General features: G+C 42.6%; 1 protein-coding gene across 2 annotated transcripts in view; it reads left to right on the forward strand.

Moving 5' to 3' along the window:
- Positions 1 to 15,553, forward strand: part of FAR2 (fatty acyl-CoA reductase 2) — a 549,695-nt gene that overhangs the window by 495,831 nt on the left and 38,311 nt on the right. For both annotated transcript variants that reach the window (XM_069628526.1, XM_069628527.1), the window contains exon 9: positions 3,141 to 3,312. In XM_069628526.1, the coding sequence (XP_069484627.1) occupies positions 3,141 to 3,312 (172 nt within the window). The remainder of the gene's footprint in view (positions 1 to 3,140; positions 3,313 to 15,553) is intronic.

The raw sequence follows: 15,553 nt of genomic DNA on the forward strand, positions 1-15,553 counted from the left end.
TATTTGGATTCTACATTTTGTGGCGAGTCGGAAAATACTAATTTTATTTTGGTATGCCCTTCCTGGGCAGAGCCACCATTTTTCGAGGTTTGGTACTGTGCCAAAATACTTATAATTCTGACACTACATACTTCAAACAATAATTTCACTGCCTATTAGTCTTATCAGTATTTCCAATTCCTCCGATTTATGAAAATGCCAGACTCATACTTTGATCGTTATGTACATCACAAAAATGTTTTTTTTTTTTACATGGTCCCAACTGGCCTTTTATCCCCTTTACAATGAACCTAGGGTGGGCCTGATAGGACACACAATGCTCTTTTTATTTAGGAAAATGTGTTCAATGCTTAATCAATAGAACTGCATGCTATGAGGGGTAGTGTAATTTCTCCTCCAAGTTTCCATTTCTCCTGAAGCATGTGACCAGCCACCTGCTCGCTGCCAATGTTTATTCTAGCCTCTTCTGCTGAGCTTCAAAGGGTCTTTGTTTCGAGCCAATACACATTTTATGTGAAACCTGACCTTAAAGGTCATTTCGAATGGATTGTGTCCTCCAACGTATTCCTCATCTTTGACATGTAGTGTCCATCTTTGGCTGCTTGGGAAATATTTCGGCAGAGGGTGCCCTGCATCGATGGCGTCGAGTCAATGTCCCTCAAAAGCCTCTGTTGAGGGTGACATCATTGGTTGTTGTAAGTAGCACGCATGGCGCCCGTTGCCTCAGTTCCATTTTTTCGCAAACATGTTTGCTTTGTGAAACTTGGCACGCCTCGTACTTTTGAAGTATTTGCTGTTAATGTTTATCCCTATGTCTTTGTCTTCAACACTGACGACTCCTCGGTCCAGATTCAAGAAATGCTGGGACTGCGGCTCCAAGATGTCTATCACAGACCCGCATCGAGTCTGCCTGTGGTGCCTCAGCAAGGGCCGTGACACGGATATGTGCTTCAAGTGTCAGTGTATGACTGGGAAAGCCTTGAGGGAATGGAAGGGGAAGCTCAAGGTATGCCCTGACCTGTTGGGCCTTCGACCGATGAGTCGAGAGGCAACTCTCCTCAGAGGAAGAAAACCAAGCGCTCAAGGTCCAGGAGTGGTTCCTGCCACTCGTCATCCTCGTCGAAGCGTTCGAGGCAAAGGCACCGATGGTCGCCTTCCTCGTCATCTTGTTCATGCAGCACCCCTGAGAGGTTGAAATGCCGGTCCAAGAAATCGACACCAGCAGAATGGGAAGCATTCAGTGTGGAGATGCTTAAGATTTTTGAAAAACAGGGCAAAGCTCCGCTGACCCTTCTGTGGACGCCGCCAAGGAGCGGTCTCGGCTGGATACTTGCGTGCCCTCGATCCCGGGACAACGGCATGATCCACATCGTGAGCAATTGCGGTCTGTGAGTCCTTGCATAATGCTAGTGGTATAGACACTTCCCCTGAGCTGGAGTTCGGCAAACCCAACCCAGGAGAGCATGCTTACTCCTCTTACAGGCAATTTATGTCGAGAGTTGTGGAATATCTGGGCTGATGTAGACCTCCTGTGCATTATGATTAGGATGATCTTACGGACATTTTGGACAAGGGTCTACCTACAGATTCTGTGTTACCATTCCATGTGGCTCTGCAAAAAAGGGTGGCCAGAAATTGGGAGACTCCAGAGACTAATCCTGCGGTGAACAAGTCTTTTACAAAGAAATACCGCCCCTCAAGTGGCAATCCCGGCTACCTGTCAACTCATCCTACACTCGAGAGTCTGGTGTTCCAGGCAGCCATGGCTACATCGAAACAGGCAGCGTATCCTGCCATCCCTCCTGATAGGGACGATAAGCGTGTGGATGGATGGGCACATAAGGTATTTTCAGCTGGGAGTATGGCGTTGAAGTCAGCCAAATCCACTTGTGCCTTGGCAACATTTTCGTACACTCTGTGGGAGTGCATATCTATGGAGGCAGAGCATATTCCCGAAGGGGAGGAAAGGGACGGCTTCCTAGCTATTGTTAAGGACGGCAAGGAAGCCATGTGTGAGTCCCTTCAGTCTGGGTTGGATTCTGCAGATAGAATAAGCAGATCCATGGCTACAAGCACCATGATACGCAGGTTTGCATTGTTGCAGAAGTCAGGGTTTGCACCAGATGTGCAGGCTAGGCTTCTGAACAGGCCATTTGAAGTGTCTCATCTTTTTTGAGAAGGTGAAGGGTGGGGTGGTGTAAGGAAATTAGAGAGGCAGAGAGAAGAATCAAAAGCTAGGGGTACAGATGCGCAAAATGGAAGGGTCTAGGATGCAATGACACGCTGCTTATTTTAGGGTTAACATTCACATTGGTTCACTTGGGAAAGGGCATTTGTCACAAGTATAAATACATTTATAATATATTTCTATCATTAAGAGGACCATACTATATTAGTCAGTATAGATTTGTCAGGAAAGTAAGCATCAAACAAGTAAATCTTCATTACAACTTTGAACCACACAACCTCAATTTAGTTATTGCCGACCATTGAATGCTGGTAAGTAACCATATTTAAGCCATGTGTAGTACCCATCATATATTTTGCAGGAATTAATCCCTAGATGTTTTTCTCCAGGTGTGCTACATGTTTAAGCCAGGAAGTCAGTGCAAATGCATGCCTGATTGCTGGTAATAGATATGTTGTCACAACTTCGTGTGTTCATGTTGTGAAATATGCCTCAGCCACTTCAGGAGGTGGAAGAGGAGGCAAAGGTGTAAGAGAAGAATACATTTGTGTTAATTCACTGCTCGCATTTTTTCTCACATATAAACACAGTAACCCTTTTATCTTGTCTTCTAGAACACGCCATGCTCAATAACCATATGGCAAAACAGAAATTAAACTGAGCATGCAAGAAGCTTACATATCGGGGTGTGGTTTGACTTGGTGTGCAGTTGGGGGCATGTGTGGTCCCTGGACCATTTTTCAAATCTTAAAGTCACAGCAACTATTTCAATACCCAGTTTCTATCTCAGTTTGTGTTATCTAGAAGATAGAATTAGGAGTAACAACCCCTAATTGCCATGTTATTGTTTTTTATTGAAGTGACATTTACTCCTTTTCAGTAATTGTATTTCCAGTTAGACCAGTTTTGCCATATGGGTTTAAATGCATGTCTGTATTTGACTTTCTTGCAGAAAACCACGTAATTTCTTCCTTCAAGAGGAATCCCCTCGAACAGGCTTTCAGGAGACCCAATGCCAATATCACTTCAAATTACTTGTTGAACCAGTACTGGATTGCCGTCAGTCACAAGGCCCCGGCACTGCTGTATGATTGTTACTTGAGGCTGACAGGCAGAAAGCCCAGGTTAGTAACAGCAGACATGTATTCAAGCTACGGTTAGGGTAACAGCAAATATGACTGTCTTAGATGGTCAATAGTGATCCCGCGTAATCTTTCATGTCAGCACATGTTTCTTCTGGGCTATCAGATGTAATGCTTAAGGAAAGAATATCTGTGTTGTTTGCAAAGTGTCCTCTAGTTTGAGAGTAAATATAGTTGTTCCACTATACATTTCTTTTCTAGGATGCTAGTGGGTGCATAAAGATATGTACTTATCAGGCAGAGCATTCAGACTTTTAACGACCATGGGAGTAATTCATGAAAATGTTCTTCACTTTCCTCTTCTAAGTGCAAACAGTCATAGGGAGAAAGTCTGCATTCTGGGAAGATACCCAATTGTGAATTTGCTTGTTATGAGGAAGCCCCCATCCTGAATCATAGGTTTATGTCATGGGGTAGCCTTGGGGTCTAGCTGCCGTGTCCCACCAAGCAATGTTCAGCCCAAGGTGGTGTATGGAGAAAACCATGGACTATGTTACCATGCCCTGGTTGGGTGGCACAGGCTCATCACGGTAAATTGATTTCGCCCCTCACCCTTCAAGGAAAGCATCTAGTGAGGATATATTCCTTTGGCACAGAAATAATGCCTGCCCCATAATAAGTTGGAGAAACATTCACTCCCAAATAGAGTTTCTGACAAGATAAACCTTGCCGATCGTCCAACAGTGGCCAGACCACTGCGGAACAAGGATCTCCATTTCCAACATACAAAGTGAGAATGTCTTTAAAGGAATTTAGATCAGGAGAACAAATGACCAGTTCACATAATGCTTTGTACCGCAACCAAACTACCTATGCAAGACCCCCTGCCACAGGACACCTCCAAATTCTAGAAACCTATACACTGCTGAGCGATGCTGGCGGGAGCTGCAGAACTAGGAGCAGTGCAGAGGCGGCCCTGCTCTGTGCGTGCATAGGAAAGCCTTTCAAGATGGTGGCCTACCTATATAGAGGTTGGATCCACTTTGCTGTGAGAGAGAGGCGGGGGCTTCAGGAGCGGCAAGCAATACACGGCTTGTCAAGATTTGACCACTGCTGTTTCAAATGATGTCACACAGTACACTTGAGTAGAGTTAAACATCGGAAGTCCCTAGACGCAGGGCTGGACCACTATAAAGTGTCACTAAATGAGGGCGCAACACTTAAGAGAAACATTTAAATTATGGAACCTCTTTCATTTCTGGCCTAAAAGGAAGGACATTGCATTCCAGAGATATGTGCAATGCCTTCGCCATCAGTTGTGATTTAGGTAGGCATATATTTCCTTATTCGTACATTTTTAACATCACTATTTTGTACACATCAGCAAAAGAGCATTACAAATATGTTATTACTAGTCTGTACGTTTTATTTACAAAACAAAAAGGTAATGACACGTTTTTGGTAGCATTCTATGCATTAAGAACACACGAGACGAGCAGTATAAGGGCTATGTGCTTTGATGTGGTAGTACCTAGGTTTAAAGTGGCGGAGGCATAATTGGTTAAGAAGACATTGCTAGCAGCTGCAATTAACCAGTTATCTCTCAGAAAGACCACTTTCCAGTCAGACGTGGCTGATCCCAAAAAATATAAACATAACGTAAAAAGGGATTTATACAAAAATCAGTTGATTGGCTCCATTTAACCATTAACTTCCAGACAGTTGTTTCTGCTAGCAGAAATGGCTGTTTTAAAACACTTTATTGTGACAACAATTTAAATAAAGAGTATCGCTGTCAGAAATAAGTTCAAAGACCACATGTACCTCAACACAGGTAGCCTTTCTCATACACGTGTCCAGCACTAATGCTTTGAGCAAGCCAAACTTGAAAATGAAAACAGACATATGTTTAAGAGGCAGGCTAAAGTTGTGAATGATCACAACATGGGAGTAGACTAATCCATTTGAGCCAAGTCACACATGCCACAATGCCACCTAGTGGCCATCGCTATTGAAACACTTAAACAACAGAGAAGGTGATATTTGATACAGAGGCACACTAGAATTGAATGAAGGAACAAACTTGATAGAGAAAAATCAACTCATTTAAATTCCTTAGTAACAAGAGAGATTTTTGCCTACAAAGTATAACAGGTATTATGACTCAAGATGAATTACCAGGTAAGATTGCTTAGCAAGTTCAGCTCTTCCTTCATATATCTTTACTTACAGATTTCCAGGCGCTATTCCTGGCATTGCTGCATAGGAACTGTTTCAGAAATTACAATGTAATGTAAACAATCACAATGGGAAAGCCAACAGTTTTGGCTTATGGGTAGAAGTGGAATAGGCATTTGCCAGGTATAATGGTACTATCTGCCCATAATGGCAACAGCTGGAAAATCTTGTAATTACCTGGGCATATGACAGCACATGCCGATCAAAAACAGATACACAATTCAACGTTGTCTTTATCAATGCTTGTTTTTAACATGGCATCGGTGTAAGGGACGTGTACAAAATAAGTGTATGAAGGTACAATTGGTTAATACAGTTATATTACATCAATATCATGTTTACAGCTGCAGCTAAGCCAGTTGAAATGACACTGTAAGGCCCCTGTTTGATATTCATGTTTGATAGAGTGTTTGTATGTGATTATAATGAATAAAAAAAGCAGAAAGGTATTTTATAACGAAACCTTTACAATGAAAAAATACCAAGTTTATTTTGTTTTTAAATTTGGAGCCCCCCGAATACCCCTGTTTCCCTATGTTTGTAACCCCTCCCCACCCGTTTTAACCCCTTACCTCACCCCCATATATATATTTAATAAGAATTCGGTATTTTTTCGTTGTATAAGTTTTCCTTATTAAATACCTCTCTGTTTTTTAATTCGATATAATCACTGGATACCTGATAGAGCTATTGCAAAGAGATTGCAGGTGGATGTGTTTTAGGAGGGAAGGTAGTAGGTTGGAATAGCCATAAGCATTAGCAAGTTGGGTGTCCCTCCTAGCTTTAATCTAAGGCAATCGTTTTGACTTACAGGTGATGCACACCTGCCAGCTAATAGCCAAAACTAAAAATTATAGATGTGTCCATATTTTATGAGTATTTTATTTAGGGGCTGTGACATGCAGGCAGGGGACAGAAAAATATCCTAACTGTATTGTTCCTTCCGCTGCCTGTAAATAGGGGAAACTAGACACAGTGAAGACACATTCACAAACACATTCCTTCATGGGTCGGGCAATGTGCTTTGGCCTACAAAAGCCACTTTCGAAGTATGCCCTCAGGCTGCAAATTCTGTGGGTGGCGAGAATCAATTTGCACACTGTCATAAAGCCAAGCAGGACAACAGCAAACAGTGAAAAGGGAGGGTTTGAATGGGTATGTATATAGGGTAGGCATTATGTAAGTTCATCAAAGAAAAAGGACCTATTGGGTTTCCTGGGGCTTGCCCCAATCATCCCAGAGAAAGCCATTTTTTTTCCAATATATCTAATTACTGTTTTGAATTCCCCCCAAGCTGGTACACCTCTGTGACTAGTGAACCCTCCTCCCCCTTCTGTCCCATTTGGGCGCTGCCCCATAATGTGTTCCCAAGTTACATCCAGCGAAAAAGTACATACATATGCAGTTGGCCCTTTAACACCTTCAACTGTCTTACATTGAATGCAGCTGTTTTGACATATTTTGATTTGAATTCGTTCTTTTTATTTGCAACATTTTATTTTGGTAAATTCCCTTGACTGCGGTCAATTATAATATACTCAACACTAGGGTTATACCGAAATGTAGCTTAGAGTGAGAATTTGGAAGAATTGTTTGCTGCAAAAAAGATATTCCACTCCGACCAAATAGTTTCCTGCTCTTCGGCTCCAGACGAATACTTTGGGGCGCCGATTCAGAGAGCGTTTTCTAACGGGATTGCACATTATAAAGCGCTTCTGTGAATCAGGCCCTTTGTCTTACCAATGTAATGTTATGTAACGAGAGGTAAATATGGGGTGCAGCCTTCAAAAGGTAATGGCCATTATTTATATGTATTTGAGAGAAGGGGCAGTGGGGGTGTGTGAGGGGTCAACATTGTAGGTTCCTATGGGAAAAACAGAAAGGGAAGCTTGAAAATTCACATTTAATGCAGTCCAGTAGGACTAAGGGAGGCAGTTATAGTTTAGGCAGCGTGACATGCCCCCGCTTCAGAGACCTTTGAGAAGAACTTCATCTTGGGAAATATCTCCAGTTCCCCTGTGGGCCAGTCTGCCAGAGGGAGTATAGAGAGATAGGTGTGAGGACTTCCCATGACGTCATCAAAGAGAGAGGTGGAGAATGTTTAAAATCAGAAGAATTGCCACAGGCAGGCAACCTCTTCCAGGTCAATAGGGATAGGTCAGTTACACATCAGGCAGTGCAAAAGGTGGGTGATATTTCCCAGAACTTGCTAACTGGGCTATCTCATTTATTGGCTACTCTGCCCAGGCAAAATAGGTGTCAGAGATGCAAGCCCTTTTCAGCACTGAGAGAGAGAGAGACAGAGAGCAAGAGATCACTAGATCTGCTGGTGTTGTGGGGTGAAGGGTTCGAAGAGGAAGAGATATGGAATAAGCGACGGAGCCTTTCATCCTCTAGTGTGGTGGGATGGAGGCGAGCTAAGTGGACATGGCTTGAGATGTGGTTTAATCGAGTGATAGCTGGACTGGCAAGTACCTTCTTACAGATGGTAAAGCGTGGGTAGATTCAGTCACATGTCAGCCTTTCCAACCCTATCAGCAGCCTCTTTGGGAGAGTCCTCTGCAACGTGTGGCCTAAAACGCAGAGACAAATAGTGGGGAGATGCAGTACCCTCGCATCCCTTGCACCCTTAACATGTCCTCCAAGAACAGGCAGAAGCCATTGATGCATTTCTATGGGAGCTGCAAGAAAGGTTCCAAACTCACTTTCCAAATAACCTACCTTGCAACTTGCAAATAATTGTGATGTGTGCAATTTGCAATGGCAAATGCAAATTGCAGTATCCATTCTGTTAATTGCATCCTAGCATGAAGCCCGCCCCTTTGAGTGGTACTGCTTTGTATATGCAACATACTTCCGTACATTTGGTCAATTTTCTTTGTTAATCTGTTGTTTTCTGGCTTGTATGATTTTAAATAATGATGACGATCATTAAAATGAAGAAAAATAATTGACACATGGTCGCACATTTAAAATAGTGTTTTCATGGTTTTCAAAGAGTGTATTTGTCAAGTGTGGAATGTGATTAATTAAATGGAACACATTCAGCTATGCCCGAATACTGTATGTGCTATTCGATACACCTTCTTTTAACCCACCTGATTTATTGATGTCTTCCCTTTGATGGCATAAATGCATTTTCTAATAGATTGTTGCACCCGGGGCAGAGCCATTGTCCAATCAGGTGGCTGCAACAGGATGCGAGAATATGCATTCTTCGCCCGCTGTTCCAGCAACTAGAGGCCCTTCCCGGGGTGCTGTCCTTTTTTTTCGGGGTGGAGAGGCAACACCCCAAGCACACACACACCAGAAGTCCTGCCCCCACAAAATGGGTTACCACTTGCTAGCATAACCCTTCTCTATAAGTTAGTAAGAGTGTACTAACTGTTTTGCATTCATATTTCTTTCAGAATGGGAGGGTTCCTGGTGAGTAAATAGTTAACTATGTTCCACAATGCCTTCTGTATATGATCATGGCCCCAGGAACTGGCTGGTCTGTCCAAGAAGGTGATTGGAGTAGATTATCCAAGGGGATTGTCAGTTCTACAGGGTAGATAACACAGATCCCCTTTATGGATTTCGATTCTCACTTCCTTTTGAAGGAGTTGAGTGGCATTCTTCCCCTATTGCTGCCACAGAAAGAGAAGGGACAATGCCAAGCTTGTGGCAGGTGAAATCGTCATTGTGGCAAGCTCCTCTGTGGTCTAATAGTGCAGGATGGGTTCCCCTACTTATGCGACAACAACTGAAGGCAGAGACTGGACTCACTGACGAGCTACTCGACAGAGAAAGAGATAGGGTCAGTAGTTAATCCTGCCTGAGTCTCTGTCGGGACCTGGATGCACCACAGAGTCCTGGGACTGGCAGTAGACTGACGACTGAGCACTAAAATGAATAAAAACACTTAGTATGTGTTTTCCTAGACCACTCCACTCTGGGTCTCTTTCAGACAACCTAACACAGCGGTGCCTAACTGTCTCCTTTCTTAAGGACATTCGGTCATAGTTCCCTCACATGGATCTGAATGTGTCAGTGGCCAGCAATCCTCCTCAAATGTGGCTGGGATAGCCCAGTATGAACCAATCTGTTAGATCTCACACAGAGGTCTGAAAACTAGGCTGAAATTTACGTGTAAGCTTGAAACCTTCACTCAACTCAAGATAGGAAATGATATTTAGGCTGGAACTCCTGCGTGCCTTTCCTTGAGTTGCATGCCACGAACGGTATGCCTCCCACACAGATCGTACGTGAAATGGAACAGTAACCTTTTGTCATCATGAAAGGGGAGACTAGTGTCATTCCAGAGTGAGCATGATGAAATGTAGGACCAGCACTTTAGTTTCCACTTAGTTCCCGGATTTTATTGTTCCTTTCGAACTGTGGAGAAAACCCTTCTTCAGATCTGTGGAAGGCAAACTCGCCCAGGTCCTAAAGAAGAGACATTGATCATATTGTGAATCTAATCATATGTTGCATATTGTTGTTGAATTGAAGCACCATATATTTCCTTATTGCTGTATTGGTTGTACTATTGTGAGGAACAGATATCCTTTTGTTAGAGAGTGAGGTGTGTATCCAATCTTTTTATTTAATAAAATGGCTAAAGTTGAAATCTCATTACAAAGATGCCAGCCTCGTAGTTCTGACCCCGCACAATACACATTGCAAATAGAGCCCTCCGTGTACCACCACAATGCAAATACACGTTTTGATTCTGCATAAATCCATACAACACTATCTGCGGTGCAAGTAGTAATTTAGGCACAGATTTAATAAAAACCACACTGTAGGAGATCTGGGTGAATTTCACGTGAGCAATGCTGCACCTTGCCATGCCTTTATCTGCACAGCTGATTCACAAATAGATGTTACAAGGACACTAATTGGGGCATATCAGAAGGGGAATGACTTCTCTAAGGGTCTCATTTACATGCATCCTATGTGTGTTTACCACTACTCCATTCCTGTTCAGGACAGCAAATGAAGACTCCTGGGTGAGTCACTCCTTGGGTGAGAGGGACCACCTCAGTTCTTCAGGGGTATGTAGAAATGCCATCTTGACAACACTGGTACCTTATAGTTTGACTCATCCTAACAACATGTGGTTAGAGTGTTCCAAGATAGGAACACCCTTGTTAGTTATAGATAGTCTTCTAGCACCTTAAAGTGCTTAGCTCAACCATTCCCTGACTTCAGTAATGTATCTTTTGGGTGAAGTGTTTTTTTCGGCCCTCCACATATGGGATAGCAAAGTAGAAACATTAAATGTACATGGATCTGCATAAATGATGTGGATCTCATGTTCCAAATGAAAAAATGTAGGATATGGGGCTCATTACAAGTATGGCAGTGCAGGAAAGAATTGCCAGTAACAGAATGACTGCCTTTTTTCCCACACCGTCATACTATGAGTATATCCCGGTGTGGGGGATTGACCTTCAGCAACACGCTGGAGGTAAATCCTCCCACTTTCTGCCGAAAAGCACCAAAACTGGTGGAATTACTGCAGCAGTCATTCGGCTGGTGGTAATTTTGCAAAAATGCCCCATAGATTCCAAAATATTGGGAATAATTCTGCCACCGCCTCTTGTCGGACAAAGTGGCAGTAACCGTAATTCTGTTGGATAGCATTCTGGTGGATTTACCACCGGAATACCACACACCTCGTAATGAGGCCCAAAGTCATACACCCATCAGCATGGGTATATCTATACAAAATATGTTAAGTACTCACAGCACAAACATAATACATATTGGTATCGATAGAATATGTAAATGCAATGCCAACATATATTTCGTGAGCACCAGACATTAAAAAGCATATGTTATACAATCACCTATACGTGCAGTAAAAAGCAACATTACACATGGCCCTGAATATGAAGGAAAATCTTTATTTTATACCCTTTATTCAAACACAATACTTGAAAATCACCATAGAGGAGGAAAAGAAAGTCCATTAAACCTCTGTGACCAATAATTCTCTTTAGGCAGCGCATATTCAAAATATTTATGTTATTAAAGGTGTCATCTACAGTTAATAAATGTAATCTACAAAGCAGTAATGAGTTACACACCAGCGATCTGGCAGCTAAGCTCCACATATCTGGTGGCACATGCTTCTCATTCAGCAAATCAATTAACCAGCTCGAATCACAACTCGTCTGCAAAGAATAGACCTCCAAACAAACTTTCTCTTTTGCTGCACCCGCCCTCTGGAACTTGACCTCAGTATTGGCTCTGAATCCCCCCCCCAATTCTCCAATTTTGAAAATCTGTCAAAATGTGATTTTTTCAACAACAGATGACCAAGGTCTAATCCGAATTGACGCACATACCGATGCACAGAACGCAACTCGCAGTTCTGCACTACTGTTAAAAGATGCCAGCACAAATGCTGGCTACCCACACTCTGTACAGTGCTCTGCTGCTCTCGAACTGGGTCAGCGTTTTCAATAATAAAATATTAATAAAAGTGTGATGACAATTGTTCATTACAGGCTAACCACTACATCTGAACACAGTTGAATAAGTTGAGGTATTTCTTCAAGTCTCTGCAATCACTACCAAGAAATGTTCTGTACTTGTCTGCTAGTAGCTTCCACTTCATCTCTGGATGGACCATTCTCTTACATGTTCAGATTCACATCACTCACCTTCCCCTTCCACTTCTCCATATCCTAGTAAGGGTACACAATGTTCAATAGACAAGTTGTGTAGCATGCAACACAATATGATAACAGTACACACTTTGGTACATGTGATGGCCACCCAATACAAGCAAACAACAAAACAGTCCCTTTAAAAACAGAAAACAGGGTGCTCTAGTGGTCTGTCCCATGAACATCACTGTACTATTGTTCAATTGCATTTTGCAGGAGCTGGATATGTGCAAGCAGCCATGGCTACAGTGGGTAAGCACTGCCCCGTGCAGGAGAAAATGCATGACTTTGGTAAACAAGTACATCACATTATGGTAGAGGCCAGTGACACAAACTATCATCCATTATCAAGCCAATGCTGGTTGTGCACGCTTATCAAGCAACAAGAGATGCTGCTGTGGTAGCATAATCATTATCCGCCCATCTGTCCGCAAACCACCGACCACATTTTGCAATGGGACATTTTACTGCATTTTACCACAGTTGGTATGGAGTACGTAGAGGAGCAATTGGTGGTAAAATTGGGATAGGGGAAGAAAGGAGGGGATCATAGAGCATGGTATCAGGCAGGCCACCACAGAAAAAGCACTGCCGTGAAATGCTGAGAAATATCCTGCAGTCACACGAGGACGATCCAGCATGGTCAACATTGTGGGGTTGGTCTCTCTCTCTTATTATGAATGCACCATGCATAGATACAGGAAAGTTGGCACAGCAATGGGTTGCAGTTAAAGGTACAGATTAAGTGATTTGCCAATTACGAGGTCTTTGCACATGCCGTTGGAGCCGGTGGGTATTAGTAGTACCTGTGTACAATCCAAGGCACCAACCATGTTAGAGAATTGAGGCATGGCATAGAAAGCTAGCTTGACATTGGTTTCTGGATAATGAATGTAATTTCCCATAGGCAATAACCTGCCATCCAGTGCCTTCTTCAATATGTGGCAGAATGATGGGACACAGCATCAACCCCGAGGACTGTGTCCTGAACGGTGTCTGTTGCACAAAGACACAAATGACCATATTGCTGTCAATACATAACCTTTTTTTATCATTTTTAATACAAATTTACAGCATATACTATTAGGCTGCAGGCAAACGGGCTGGTAGATGACCTGTCAGCGTCCTCCCAACAATGACAACAATTAGATGTAAATTAAAACAACACAGAGATGAGCACACTATTGCCTGTGTGTCATAATTCAATTATTTTTCTTTTTAAACATTCAGACTTTATAAGTAAATAAATATATGCACAATATAAATATCTATATAAGAGGTGGCTACACCAGTTCTATATCATATTTTCGCTTTTTGCAGGTCGCCTTACAAAATGACCAATTTTGTCGCCCGATTTTAGGTGGCCCACAAAATGCAAAAATATTCCATTACCTTTGTTTCCCCCACCCTCACCCTCTCTGGCGTGATGTCTTCAAAATCAGGGGCTTCACCCCCCGACCCCTCCTTCCTCAGTTGCCGCTGCCTCCCTCCCAACCCCACAAGTCCCCAAACCCATAATCACACAAACAGGCAACACACACGCATACACACATACATGCACACACGCAGAAACACTTACCTCTTCTCCTGTGATGCGATGGCACTTCAGGGTCCCAGCATACTGTCAGACCCTGCACACACTTGTGTGCAGCAGGGGCATGACAGTTCGATTTAGAAAGACCGCTCTGTGTGGTCACAAAGTGGTGTTTCTAAATCAATCTTTTTTTCCGAAAAAAAATAAATAAAGCTACCTTTTCACTTGCTACGGGCTATACCTTTAGGAACATACATAAATCAGGATGTAATAAGTTACAAACTAGCCGAGTTGGCGTCCTAAACCCTCAAACCAGCACATCTCTGACATATACCGCAGTGCCCAAAAATCAGCAGAGCACATACTCTCTAAAATGTTACAGGTTTTCTGTAGAAAATAAAGGCACCAGACTGGGGGACAACTCCCCAGAGCACCAATGCTACATTTGATTATAAACATCACTTACTTAGTCGCTAAAGAAAGACATCTGCATGCATATTTCGGGAGCAAGTGAACAGGAAATCATTGTGTGAACACTCAAGTGCTCACTGGCCCCCTTTGGGCTCCATTTATCAGCATTGAGAAGGGGAACAAAGAGCAGATGAGCCCTCTAAACACTAGAGTGCTGTCCAAAAGCACAAACATAGATTAGTACTTACAATTAAACATATGGATCCCACCAAGGTTGAATTAAAAAAATACAATTAAATTACATGGCACTTCATGTCAGAGTCAAGGCTCAAAGCACGGGATCGGGTTTCGAACACACGCATCTCAGCATTGTCTTGCTTTCAAAACAAGCACATTGTCCCTTAGCTAGCCGCCAAGCTCCAGCAAAAGGAGCGCATTAGGCTGAGATGAAGCCTGCACCATTGGTGAAAATAAATAAATATAAACGGGGGCGAAAATAAATATGAGGGGGTTCTTTGAGGGTCCACTGGAACTCTAAGAAATGTTTGTGTTTTCAAAATGTAGGGAAATTAGTCTACAACCACCTATTTAAAGCTGTGCGTTCATATTGGGATTTTTGGCTTGTGACTTACTAGGCCTTGTACTGAATTAGGCACACCAGATATTCACACCGACTGTACTGAATACACCAGACATCACAAAATATGTTGTAGACTTAATAAGCAACACAATAACACACCACCAAACGGCTTTCACAATTCTGCCCTCAGGCACCGTTATACCAATTCAGCAAAACCAAAGATAAATATGCAGCAGAAAAACATCAGATGTATTCTCTTTGAACGTATGCAGGATAAAGGAAAATCCTTTGCATTGGAATAAAAATGAATCTAAAGTCAACACAAGTCATTATATTCAGCCCTGCATGCTATCAGAGAGAAAAAGTCAGAGTATTCAGCTTGCAGAAACACAGCAGCAAAACTAGCTTTCTCCCCCAATTGCCATTTGCGCACGAGTAAACACATTTGCCTTTCAGTACTTCAAAAACAATTGGGTTCTTGCCCTTTTGTGTCTAATTTGACACATCTCTAATTAGACTAAGAGTGCCCTAATTCAATATATATTTTTTTAATTAATCAGTTCACAGTTCACAGCACAGCCAGGCAGCACCCGATCCGACCTCCTTAATTTTATTTGTTCTTACTTTTACCTTTTCTCTGCTCTCGCTCTTTGTGTGTCCAGACACTTTCTCCTTCCTTTTCTCACCTTTTAAGCTCCCTTTCCTTCACCTTCCATCAACCTACATTTTCATATAGATTCTTTATGTTTCTGCATCCATCCTCATGCATTCTGTCGTGATGTCCTGGATGATGACTCTGGTCAATCACCACCCTTTCAAGGCAACACCCACAGTAATTGTCCAACCTTTTCTGGTCCC

The sequence above is a fragment of the Ambystoma mexicanum genome, chromosome 12 (genome assembly GCF_040938575.1).
Source record: "Ambystoma mexicanum isolate Mex_15411 chromosome 12, UKY_AmexF1_1, whole genome shotgun sequence".
NCBI lineage: Eukaryota > Metazoa > Chordata > Amphibia > Caudata > Ambystomatidae > Ambystoma > Ambystoma mexicanum.